Raw genomic sequence first — 13,646 nt, 5'->3', positions numbered from 1 at the left:
TTTTTATAGAATATCTGAAATAAAAACATCAACATATATTGCATCAGCTTCGTTTTACTATTAAAAAAATTATACATGAATTTGTTGTTCTTCTACCACTCGAATCAATGGTATAATTTCGATTAGACAGTTCCCTAACACCGTTACGCTCAGAGAAACTATCAAGAGTACGTTATATAAGCCTATATACTAGTTCCCAAGTATATGAACTTATATAACGTACAAATTCTATGAATTACAATATATGTTTATATTGAATAATTGAAATAATTTTTAAATAAATTAAATAACATGCAATTATTTATTTTACAATATATATATATATATATATATATATATATATATATATATATATATATATATATATATATATATATATATATATATATATATATTAATTTTAAATGCATCAAACACTAAAAAAATAAAACGAATCGTTTAAAATAATCGGTTGAAAACAGGTTAAAAAAAACTAAAAAAACGATGTACTTAAAACTATAAGCGTATACAAAAAATAGATAACTAACATAAATGCAATTTAATTACAAAAACATGCAACTAACCTAAAAATAATTTAAATCACCCGTTGATAATGGTTGTCATGGCAACAATCAGAACACAATGCGCATGCATGAATTTTCAACACCAGTTACGGTAACGCAAATGCGTGAGTTTTTCTACGCCAGTTGGGGTAACGCTATGCAGATTAGAAATTTTTAATTTCCTTTATTCTGTTTTATTTTAATTCAAAAGTACTTCAGAATGAATCTGAAAGATCGATTCATTAACAATGTTTAATTTTAAATGCATCAAACATTAAGAAAATAAATAGAATCGTTTTAAATAATCAGCCGAAAAATATTAAGCCTAGCCTCATGACTGTTGGGAAAAAAAAAACTGAAGCCGTACTCATTTGGCGGTGGGGAAAATGAAAATATTTTTTGGCGGGAAAGTTAGTTTTTAATTAATAATGAAAATTCTAATTAAAAATTCAAAAAAAGGCCTATCCTATCTTTTAAGTTAGATCAAACTGCTACACGGTGTGCAAATTTGATTAAAATCGGTTAAGTAGTTTAGGAGTCCATCGCGGACAAACAACGTGACACGTAATTTATATATATTAAGATATATATATATATAATGACTCCATACCCCTACTTTATTTATAATATATATATTCTGTATATTCTATACAAGAATCTTTCTGATGGTTACCCAGTCTCATAACATCATAATACTTTTAAAAACGTAAACGCTCGGTTCATCTATCTTCCAAATTTCGTGATATTCTTTCACTTTTTTATTTGTCTTGTAAATCACACACAGGTATTAAACAGAATCCTATTTCTTCAGTTTTTAGCTGCGAAAGAAAATCACTCTATTAGATATTGGATTAAACTATGAAATAGTTTGAATTTCAGAACAACAATCCACCCTATTGTACGAAATTAGACGAAATTTTTTTTAAAAAAATTGCCAAATTTCAGGAGCAATTTGCGGGTTTACCAATTTAGTATCATTATAGAGACAATTTTTAAAATTTAGCAAAGGATGTGAAATTTATTTCTGGGCAATAATATTTTTGGAAGTTTCTGTCGAAAAATACCAAAATTCAGTTTAATTTCTATTTAATCAAAATTCTGATCAATATTTCATAAAATTCGCTCTTAAGTACACATTTCTGCTTTCCCAAATATATATATGCCAAATTTGGTAGCTGTCGGTCAAATGATCTGGTCTAGAAAGCACCAACACACACATACAGGCAAATACTCGCACACCTATTTATTTTTATTTTCAGAAAAATAGGTAGAAATATATTCATTTCTGGCTTTAATATATTTGACCATATGCTTATATGATCGTCATAAATATATTGGTAAATGGAGCTCAAATTTTTTTTCTAAAAAGGTACCAAGTACTTTTGTACCAGAACTTCGAGATGAAATGCTCTCACACAAAAATCTTCCCCTCAAACTTTCTTCTTGAGGACATAATTTCCCTCAAACAAGAATTCCAACCTACAAACAAGACGGATATTTTTACAGATGGGTCCAAAATCGAGGGAAAAACCAGCTTTGCCTACTGCGTATTCCAAAACGAACAAATTACTATCAGTGGCTCGGCAAACTGAACGAAAATAATTCTGTCTTTCAGGCAGAGCTGCTGGCTATTAAGGAAGCATGTAAATGGGCTAGCAAATACTATCATAACGCTAAAATATGGAGTGATAGCGAGTCCAGCTTAAAAGCGATCAGTTCATTCTCCACCTCAAGCCCAATTGTTCAGGAAATTCAAGCCATTCTGCTTCCCCAACCTCCTATTAAGTTAGGATGGGTTAAAGCACATGTAGGCCACAACGGAAACGAGGTTGCAGATTCCCTAGCCAAACAGGCCATTTCTGCAGGTACGCCAGTTCAATACCCAGCTCCTAGAAGCCATCTGAAAAGTATTCTAAATGAATTGAGCCTACAGCGATGGCAAGAAGAATGGGATAATGACTCAACTGGCAGAAACATCCATCAAATCATCTCGAAAGTGTCCTTTAACCCATCATCTTGGAATAGGCTTGACATTATCTTTGCAACTGGCCATGGCCCTTTCCCTTCATATTTCAAGAGATTCCATATTAAAGGATCTGATCAATGTGGCTGCGGCGAAGTAGGCGATCCCCTTCATTATGCCACTAGTTGCCCTCTCACCACATCTTTTCATCTCAAAAAACCCACCCACGACCTAGAAAATATCTGGTGGACCAACGTTATGAGAAACAAGATGTCCAAGGTTAAAATTAGAAATCTTGTGCGATTCCTACAAGAGAACGAGGAATTGATTTCTCCAGACCCAAGCCCAGTATAAATTTTCGTTTCATTTCTCAACCAAGCTCTTCTCCAGAATATATTACCTTCAATAGATTTCATCTACTCATACTCCCCACCGAGCACCTCCCTCATCATTATAATATTGCATATAGTTACTTTTTATGTGTATTGATGATATTTTGTGTCTTTTTATGTGTATATTGATATTTTATGTCTTTTTTTTGTGTATATTGATTTTTTTTGTCTTTTTATGTGTATTTCTTTTATCTTAATAAATACTCCCACGTATATCCTTTCAACCGACAGGGAATCCTAGAGATTCCAAGTTCGGGGATATTCTGTGGCGAAAGAAAGAAGTACTTTTGTACCTGGAAGCTATGGAAACAAGTACCTGGATTTGAAGTTAACACTTAACATGCAGTATGCTTATAAGCTTAAGTCAAGAAAAAAACATACGAACTGATTTTTCTCAAAAATCATTTGTCACAGAAACATAGTTTTCCTCTTTTAGAAGAAATTTTTAGCAATTCCTAATGTGGAATTTTGCCACGGAAATTTATGTTTGTTGAACATTTTCTATCAATAATTGACAAAGTTAATGCAAGCGCAGAAACTCATCGGTTCTAAGACTACGTAAAATTACATTTTTTCAAATGCAATACATCATATATTAATTAAAATTTCATCTATGAAATTTCTTCGTAACTTTTCCCTTACACATATTACTGTTTCATCGCACACAAATGTAAAATTATAAAGCATACCATTAACGGCTATGTCGCATTTTCCTGAAAGAGAGCAAATTTTGGCCTTGCTGAAAATTTCCGCCATTTTCGAATATGGACTTGCTTTGCTTGAGGCCTGAAAAATGTTTTTCATGATCTTTATTTTAAAATATTCATAAAACTGAGCTAACATGCATCAAAATCCTCAGAAGAATTTTAATTTTTAAAAATTTATTTTACAACCAAATAAGCAAATAAACTTAAAACTTTGTTCAGAGACACTCCAACTTCAGTTATAGATATTTCTTTTGTAGTTGAAGATATTTACAAAGTATAGAATAATAACATCTACACTATTTGGGAAATTACAATAATAAATGCTTTGTAATTATTGTCAGGTCTTTTATATATATATATATATATATATATATATATATATATATATATATATATATATATATATATATATATATATATATATATATATATATATATATATATATATATATATATATATATATATATATATATATATATATATATATATATATATATATATATATATATATATATATATATATATATATATATATATATATATATATTAATTTTCAACTGCAACAGAGAAATTCGTATTAAAAAGAAATTAGATTTCGTAAATTTATATTCATGAAATCGGAAGTTTGTAACTTCATTATACTTTTTCGTATGTTTTCAAAACAGAATCATATCTTTTAAATCTAAAAATACCCAATATATAAGGATAACGTTTCATTTAAAAAACTTCAATAGAATGGAAAACTCTAGGCCAAAAAAATCCAGACAGATTTTGGAACATTAAAATAGGTTTTGGATTTTTATATATTGAAACGTAGAGATGGAGTTGTAAACTCTATTCAGGATCAGGATGTTTAAACATCTCAGTAATTATGTAAATACAGGAAACATGGCGCTATAAACTGTATTCAGGATCAGAATGCTTGAGCAACTCAACAAGTATTTAAGTCTTAGAGGAGAGAAGAAGAGCTGTAAACGGTTTTCAGGATCAGGATGTTTAAACATCTCAGTAATTACGTAAATACAGGAAACATGGCGCTATAAACTGTATTCAGGATCAGAATGCTTGAGCAACTCAACAAGTATTTAAGTCTTAGAGGAGAGAAGAAGAGCTGTAAACGGTTTTCAGGATCAGTATGTTTAAACATCTCAGTAATTACGTAAATACAGGAAACATGGCGCTATAAACTGTATTCAGGATCAGAATGCTTGAGCAACTCAACAAGTATTTAAGTCTTAGAGGAGAGAAGAAGAGCTGTAAACGGTTTTCAGGATCAGTATGTTTAAACATCTCAGTAATTACGTAAATACAGGAAACATGGCGCTATAAACTGTATTCAGGATCAGAATGCTTGAGTAACTCAACAAGTATTTAAGTCTTAGAGGAGAGAAGAAGAGCTGTAAACGGTTTTCAGGATCAGTATGTTTAAACATCTCAGTAATTACGTAAATACAGGAAACATGGCGCTATAAACTGTATTCAGGATCAGAATGCTTGAGTAACTCAACAAGTATTTAAGTCTTAGAGGAGAGAAGAAGAGCTGTAAACGGTTTTCAGGATCAGTATGTTTAAACATCTCAGTAATTACGTAAATACAGGAAACATGGCGCTATAAACTGTATTCAGGATCAGAATGCTTGAGTAACTCAACAAGTATTTAAGTCTTAGAGGAGAGAAGAAGAGCTGTAAACGGTTTTCAGGATCAGTATGTTTAAACATCTCAGTAATTACGTAAATACAGGAAACATGGCGCTATAAACTGTATTCAGGATCAGAATGCTTGAGTAACTCAACAAGTATTTAAGTCTTAGAGGAGAGAAGAAGAGCTGTAAACGGTTTTCAGGATCAGGATGTTTAAACATCTCAGTAATTACGTAAATACAGGAAACATGGCGCTATAAACTGTATTCAGGATCAGAATGCTTGAGTAACTCAACAAGTATTTAAGTCTTAGAGGAGAGAAGAAGAGCTGTAAACGGTTTTCAGGATCAGTATGTTTAAACATCTCAGTAATTACGTAAATACAGGAAACATGGCGCTATAAACTGTATTCAGGATCAGAATGCTTGAGTAACTCAACAAGTATTTAAGTCTTAGACGAGAGAAGAAGAGCTGTAAACGGTTTTCAGGATCAGTATGTTTAAACATCTCAGTAATTACGTAAATACAGGAAACATGGCGCTATAAACTGTATTCAGGATCAGAATGCTTGAGTAACTCAACAAGTATTTAAGTCTTAGAGGAGAGAAGAAGAGCTGTAAACGGTTTTCAGGATCAGTATGTTTAAACATCTCAGTAATTACGTAAATACAGGAAACATGGCGCTATAAACTGTATTCAGGATCAGAATGCTTGAGTAACTCAACAAGTATTTAAGTCTTAGAGGAGAGAAGAAGAGCTGTAAACGGTTTTCAGGATCAGTATGTTTAAACATCTCAGTAATTACGTAAATACAGGAAACATGGCGCTATAAACTGTATTCAGGATCAGAATGCTTGAGTAACTCAACAAGTATTTAAGTCTTAGAGGAGAGAAGAAGAGCTGTAAACGGTTTTCAGGATCAGTATGTTTAAACATCTCAGTAATTACGTAAATACAGGAAACATGGCGCTATAAACTGTATTCAGGATCAGAATGCTTGAGTAACTCAACAAGTATTTAAGTCTTAGAGGAGAGAAGAAGAGCTGTAAACGGTTTTCAGGATCAGTATGTTTAAACATCTCAGTAATTACGTAAATACAGGAAACATGGCGCTATAAACTGTATTCAGGATCAGAATGCTTGAGTAACTCAACAAGTATTTAAGTCTTAGAGGAGAGAAGAAGAGCTGTAAACGGTTTTCAGGATCAGTATGTTTAAACATCTCAGTAATTACGTAAATACAGGAAACATGGCGCTATAAACTGTATTCAGGATCAGAATGCTTGAGTAACTCAACAAGTATTTAAGTCTTAGAGGAGAGAAGAAGAGCTGTAAACGGTTTTCAGGATCAGTATGTTTAAACATCTCAGTAATTACGTAAATACAGGAAACATGGCGCTATAAACTGTATTCAGGATCAGAATGCTTGAGTAACTCAACAAGTATTTAAGTCTTAGAGGAGAGAAGAAGAGCTGTAAACGGTTTTCAGGATCAGGATGTTTAAACATCTCAGTAATTACGTAAATACAGGAAACATGGCGCTATAAACTGTATTCAGGATCAGAATGCTTGAGTAACTCAACAAGTATTTAAGTCTTAGACGAGAGAAGAAGAGCTGTAAACGGTTTTCAGGATCAGTATGTTTAAACATCTCAGTAATTACGTAAATACAGGAAACATGGCGCTATAAACTGTATTCAGGATCAGAATGCTTGAGTAACTCAACAAGTATTTAAGTCTTAGAGGAGAGAAGAAGAGCTGTAAACGGTTTTCAGGATCAGTATGTTTAAACATCTCAGTAATTACGTAAATACAGGAAACATGGCGCTATAAACTGTATTCAGGATCAGAATGCTTGAGTAACTCAACAAGTATTTAAGTCTTAGACGAGAGAAGAAGAGCTGTAAACGGTTTTCAGGATCAGTATGTTTAAACATCTCAGTAATTACGTAAATACAGGAAACATGGCGCTATAAACTGTATTCAGGATCAGAATGCTTGAGTAACTCAACAAGTATTTAAGTCTTAGAGGAGAGAAGAAGAGCTGTAAACGGTTTTCAGGATCAGTATGTTTAAACATCTCAGTAATTACGTAAATACAGGAAACATGGCGCTATAAACTGTATTCAGGATCAGAATGCTTGAGTAACTCAACAAGTATTTAAGTCTTAGACGAGAGAAGAAGAGCTGTAAACGGTTTTCAGGATCAGTATGTTTAAACATCTCAGTAATTACGTAAATACAGGAAACATGGCGCTATAAACTGTATTCAGGATCAGAATGCTTGAGTAACTCAACAAGTATTTAAGTCTTAGAGGAGAGAAGAAGAGCTGTAAACGGTTTTCAGGATCAGTATGTTTAAACATCTCAGTAATTACGTAAATACAGGAAACATGGCGCTATAAACTGTATTCAGGATCAGAATGCTTGAGTAACTCAACAAGTATTTAAGTCTTAGACGAGAGAAGAAGAGCTGTAAACGGTTTTCAGGATCAGTATGTTTAAACATCTCAGTAATTACGTAAATACAGGAAACATGGCGCTATAAACTGTATTCAGGATCAGAATGCTTGAGTAACTCAACAAGTATTTAAGTCTTAGAGGAGAGAAGAAGAGCTGTAAACGGTTTTCAGGATCAGTATGTTTAAACATCTCAGTAATTACGTAAATACAGGAAACATGGCGCTATAAACTGTATTCAGGATCAGAATGCTTGAGTAACTCAACAAGTATTTAAGTCTTAGACGAGAGAAGAAGAGCTGTAAACGGTTTTCAGGATCAGTATGTTTAAACATCTCAGTAATTACGTAAATACAGGAAACATGGCGCTATAAACTGTATTCAGGATCAGAATGCTTGAGTAACTCAACAAGTATTTAAGTCTTAGAGGAGAGAAGAAGAGCTGTAAACGGTTTTCAGGATCAGTATGTTTAAACATCTCAGTAATTACGTAAATACAGGAAACATGGCGCTATAAACTGTATTCAGGATCAGAATGCTTGAGTAACTCAACAAGTATTTAAGTCTTAGACGAGAGAAGAAGAGCTGTAAACGGTTTTCAGGATCAGTATGTTTAAACATCTCAGTAATTACGTAAATACAGGAAACATGGCGCTATAAACTGTATTCAGGATCAGAATGCTTGAGTAACTCAACAAGTATTTAAGTCTTAGAGGAGAGAAGAAGAGCTGTAAACGGTTTTCAGGATCAGAATGATTCAACATCTTTAAATAAAGTGCTTATCGGTATAGTTGCAAATAAAGGCATGAAGTCCAAGAATATGAAACCCGAAGAGGATCATTAACAAAATCAATTACAATCCCTTGTTTTGAAGAAAATGGAAAAATTTCATTTATAGGTGTGCTATCAGATTAAACTAGAACTTCATCTATAAACCCTGTTATTATAATAATTCAGGTAACTGTTCTGTTTTTTTAAATATTGGAATTTATAAATAAGAGTTGGAAATAACACATTTTTCGTGTCAAATAGCATTATTAATGTGTGCTGTACAAAACCGTTTCCCAAAATTTGCATTATTATCCACTATATCTATATGTTCAGCAATTTCAGCCTATGGAACTTGGCCAAAAAGACCATTCGTTGTTAGAAATTCTAACACAAATGAAGAATCATGATGCTTGTCTAAAAAAAATATGATTATATCAGAAATCATATCAGATACATTGTTGTTCTCTGCATTATTCCACCACGGTGGAACTTTCTCTTATTTTATCAATGAAATCTGGAAAAAGATTTTGGCGTAGTGATCCAACTCATCAGAGTGTAGATCGTCGTAACTGGTAATGTTTGATTCTTTTTCTGGGGTCATATAAAAGCAAAAGTGTATACGATTACTTTTTAGTTAGGCGTAATTCTGTAACTCCTTTTTTCATCAGGGTGCTAGATCGCCTTAACTAGTAATCTTTGATTCTTTTGCTTGGGCCATATGTAAGCAAAAGTGTATAAGACTACTGGCTATGTGGCCAGAGCGGACAGTGGCTACAGCGGACACGTGAGAGGAGCTGGGTGAACAGAGCGGACATTTTTGCACCTATTGTGTTGTTTCCCTAATCAGTCATATGTCATCTATTGTGTAGTTTCGAGCTTTGCACCTGTTGTAGAGATAAGCCGATATTTTTGAGAGAGGAGGCCTTTCTCCAAATATGCCCATTAAAGTATGGAATGTATATGGACAGCGTCATAGGACAAATAATTCTGTTGAAGGGTGGAATTCCAAATTAAATGCAATCACTAGCAGAAACCAGCCTAATGTCCACTTATTAGTTAAAATACTAAAAGAAGAAACACACAAAGTGTCTTTTAATTTGAAATCCAGAGAGTTAGGCGACCCTGGAATAAAAAGGGAAAAAGCATATGTAAAATTGGATGAAAAAATTGAAAACATCCTAAAAGAATTCGAAACATCAAACAATTTAGAAAAATGTCTAAAATCTTTAAGTTTTGTAACTAGGTTGGACTAAATTCTATGGTAAATAATATTTATGCCTTTATAATAAAGGTTAGTTAATATTTATTTACTGGTGATTATTTTTCTTTTATTTACTTGTATCTGTTTCATATATTTTACTTCTAGTATTTATTTTTACTTACATTAATGAAACTAATTAATTTTATGGCAATTGCACCTATTCTAATATTTATTTGACTCTAAAATACAGTTTTCCACAAAATCTCTGAAATTCGTCCATAACCTTCATCATATTGTTACTTACTATTAATTTTTAAATATTTCTCAGAAAGTTTTTATTTTTATTATATTTCGCTATGTTTAAAATGCATATAATATAAATAATTAAATTTTATTGGCAAAAATATATTTATCCTTGTAATTCGATAATCAAGTGCAAAAACGAAAAACTTCAATAAAAAAAAAATAAAAAAAAAAAAAAAACGTTATCCCACGTGAAAGAGATTTGCCACTTAAAATACTGTTTTAAATCATATTTGTGATTTTTAAAAGTATTTATTTACTTATTTATCTGCACCCTTTATCTGTTCTAAGATGAGGGGAAAATGTGTCCGCTCTAACCACGATGAGTTTCGGAGTGTCCGCTCTGACCACGAAATCTTATGTGTCCGCTATAGCCACGTCCGTTGTAGCCACACCACCAGACTACTTCTGATTAGCTGCAAATTTGTAACTCCCTTTTCTGTGGCTATCAGGGAAATTCATATTATGGCCGGAATCTCCACAAATGATAGAGATTCGATACAATTCCGATATTCAGAGGAAAACCTCTGAGTAAGGAACTTCGAACATCTTCAGCGGTATTTTTACTATTTAATTTCTTTTCTGGTCTTTATTTATTGGGTCTTCTCTTTATTTTACTACGTTTCACGAACTGAAAAGCACATTGGTTATAATTTGAAGTCACTGAATTATGAACTCACGTATAAACCTGACATATCAAGGCCTCCCTGTCCCTTGGCTGCCAGCTGGAACCATCGGAACAAAGTAGCGTTTATTCCTTTGTAAGACTTCCAGGGAAAACCCATAGCAGCAAGATATGTCTTTCTGGAATATTTTGTGAATAATTTTGAAGCATTTGTCTGAGAAAGAAATAAAAAAAATAGTTTTTTTTATTGTTATGAACCAAATAATTTGTTTGTTTGTCTTATTACATTAATTTCACACTTTCGAAATGAAGAAATGAAGGAAACGACAGTCACTCGGTTTCAGATTAGTATCAAGATCAACCGGAAATATTACAGGTTTTAAGATTGCAGAATATTACAGAAATATTACAGAATCTAATTTCGCCGAATGTATACCATGTTAATGGCATGTGTTCGGCTTCCATTTATACTTATTAATGGATATGGAAACTGCTAAATGTTTCGTTGTCGAAGGTGTGCCAAAAAACTAGTATTCCATTTAAACAATGTTTTGTCTGATTTTGATGCCGGTGACTCCGTTACCCAAAAAAGAAAAAAAAACTTGATTGTTTTCCGATTTTTTTTTCTTTTGTCATAAAGTCGAAACTGAAAAATTAAGAAGAACAAGAAGACAGAATCGAACCAAATTTGTCACATACTCTTCTTAGGATCTAGAAGGAATAAGTGCGCTTTGAAAAAAAATTCTACAGCCTCATAAAGAGACGGATAAATTGCATTTGCGTTTTACCATCGCATCTTCAGAATATATCATTGCACAAAATTTATTTTTATACTAACGTAAAATTTTCAAAACATTAGATTTTGAGTAACATGAATTTTACTTCTGTACTATTAGTTCTCAAATTTTGATCAAGTTTTCAAAATTATTTTAAATACAATCCTTTATCAGCAATAATGCATTTTACCCTTTGAATAATAAATCCTACTTTACTCTTACATCATAAGTATCTTTTGCGCGCTTTTGTTCAAGTTACATTTCTTTTCTTTTGACACTTTCATTTTTTGATTTCATTCTTTAGAACATCTAATATACGAAAGCAATGATTTGCCTTTAGATACTATCGCTTAAATCTGTTAGAACTTCTTAATTAATTAATTAATTGCTATTCCAATTTGGGTAAGTTTTAAAAATATCTTAAGGAAATAAACATGAAAATTCAAGAAATGCAAGAAAGAAATAAAGTTATATGAATCATAATAATAATTGTTTTCTAATACACACACACACACACACACACACACACACATATATATATATATATATATATATATATATATATATATATATATATATATATATATATATATATATATATATATATATATATATATATATATATATATATATAGGGTGTTCATTAATTATTGTCGGGGTTTCCGTACCTCATAACTTTCAAATAAAAAATATTACACAAAAACCGATTACGTATTCGTAAATTACAACTCAAAGAATTTTACGTTGCAACAATGCGATCTTAGAGCATTTGCAGTCTGGGTAATTATGACGTCATAAATAAAAATGGAAAAATGGACGTCATAAATAAAAAAGAAAAAGCAATGTGTTTATTGTGGTTTTTCGAAACTAAATCAGTCATAACTACTCAACTTCGCTTCAGGACCACGTACAAGAAAGATCCTCCTTCGGATAATTCTATCAGACGCTGGGTAACACAATATCAGGAAACTGGTAGCGTTCTACACCGAAAGGGAGCGGGAAGACCGAGCACATACGACGATATGGAACGTTCTCCATAACCGCCTTCAACTGAATGCCTACAAAGTGCAAATTGTGCAAGCTTTACATTTTAATATCATTAATAAAATTCTTTGAGTTGTAATTTACGAATATGCAATCGGTTTTTGCGTAATATTTTTTATTCGAAAGTTATGAGGTACGGAAACCCCAACAATAATTAATGAACACCCTATATATATATATATATATATATATATATATAGAGAGAGAGAGAGAGAGAGAAAGGGGAAGAGAAAGAAAAAATAAACACTGGCAGAGTCACGGGTACGGCGCCCAATTTCTAGAAAATTCTGTTTTTAGCTACAGGGGAACTGGATTGATCTAGTTCTGACTTCCATATTTTGATTAAAAAATTATTTTCAACTGTTTCTCGATTTTAAAATCAATAATTAAAATGTCTTTATTAATTGGTGTTTTCTTATCTTTAATTTGTTTCATCATTTTTTATTATAAGTGCAATAGAAACTTGTAATGATTTTTTTTCTTTCTAATTCTGCACAGATGGTAATTTCTTCTAAAATAAAATTGCAATTTATCGTTTTATTGATAGTTAAGTCCGGAAATTTTTTAAATGTTTTACGATCATCTGCTGCATCTACATTTAGAAAATTTTCAGAACTGTAGTGTATCTTATCAGATCGTGAGAAAAAACTTGGAAGATTTGAGCTAAATTCTGTTGTGGCATTAATTAACAAGTAAAAATCTAATTATAACTAGTATTTACTTACTATTTACAATTATTTAAGCCATTCTATATTTTTTTATCCTACCTTTTTTATGCGGTTATAATCTGTGACGTTCACTTTCCAATTCCAGTTCGCATGCGCTGATGCAGTGGCCAACCTGTTGAGTTTTTTGTCCCTCGTTGTCATGAAATCTATGGCTCTATCAATACCCTTCGTTTCTGTATCATTACATTCTCCTATTACAACACAATTTCCTATGTCATCACACCATACGGCACAATTTCCTATGTCATCATATTCTTCTTTTACATCACATTGTCTTATGTCATCATATTCTTCTTTTTCATCACAATTTCCTATTTCATCATATTCTTCGATTTCTTCACTTTTTCTGGCATTCAGTAAGCGAAGATTTATGACGATCAACAGAAGAACACATATTTTACTCGTCATGGTGTCTGAATTGCTTAAAAAATTTCTGTCAGAGAGAACAAGTAATTATCATTCGTAACTAATTTAAATAATAACATTTGAAGT

The 13,646-nt window shown here is 31.8% G+C and overlaps 1 protein-coding gene across 1 annotated transcript in view; it reads right to left on the bottom strand.

Annotated features, from left to right (window-relative positions):
- The window catches only part of LOC129961822 (angiotensin-converting enzyme-like), a 39,410-nt gene extending 26,095 nt beyond the window's left edge, over nucleotides 1-13,315 (bottom strand). Inside the window, exons 1-3 of the mRNA XM_056075402.1 lie at nucleotides 13,194-13,315; nucleotides 10,662-10,820; nucleotides 3,587-3,683 (exon numbers count right to left, since the gene is read on the bottom strand). Coding sequence (XP_055931377.1) covers nucleotides 3,587-3,683; nucleotides 10,662-10,820; nucleotides 13,194-13,295 — 358 coding nt within the window. The 5' untranslated portion in view covers nucleotides 13,296-13,315. The remainder of the gene's footprint in view (nucleotides 1-3,586; nucleotides 3,684-10,661; nucleotides 10,821-13,193) is intronic.
- Between the last annotated feature and the right edge of the window lie 331 nt (nucleotides 13,316-13,646).

The sequence above is a fragment of the Argiope bruennichi genome, chromosome 2 (assembly GCF_947563725.1).
Source record: "Argiope bruennichi chromosome 2, qqArgBrue1.1, whole genome shotgun sequence".
Taxonomy (NCBI): domain Eukaryota; kingdom Metazoa; phylum Arthropoda; class Arachnida; order Araneae; family Araneidae; genus Argiope; species Argiope bruennichi.
The sequence above is the reverse complement of the archived record's forward strand: the minus strand, read 5'-3'. Positions and strand labels throughout refer to the sequence as shown.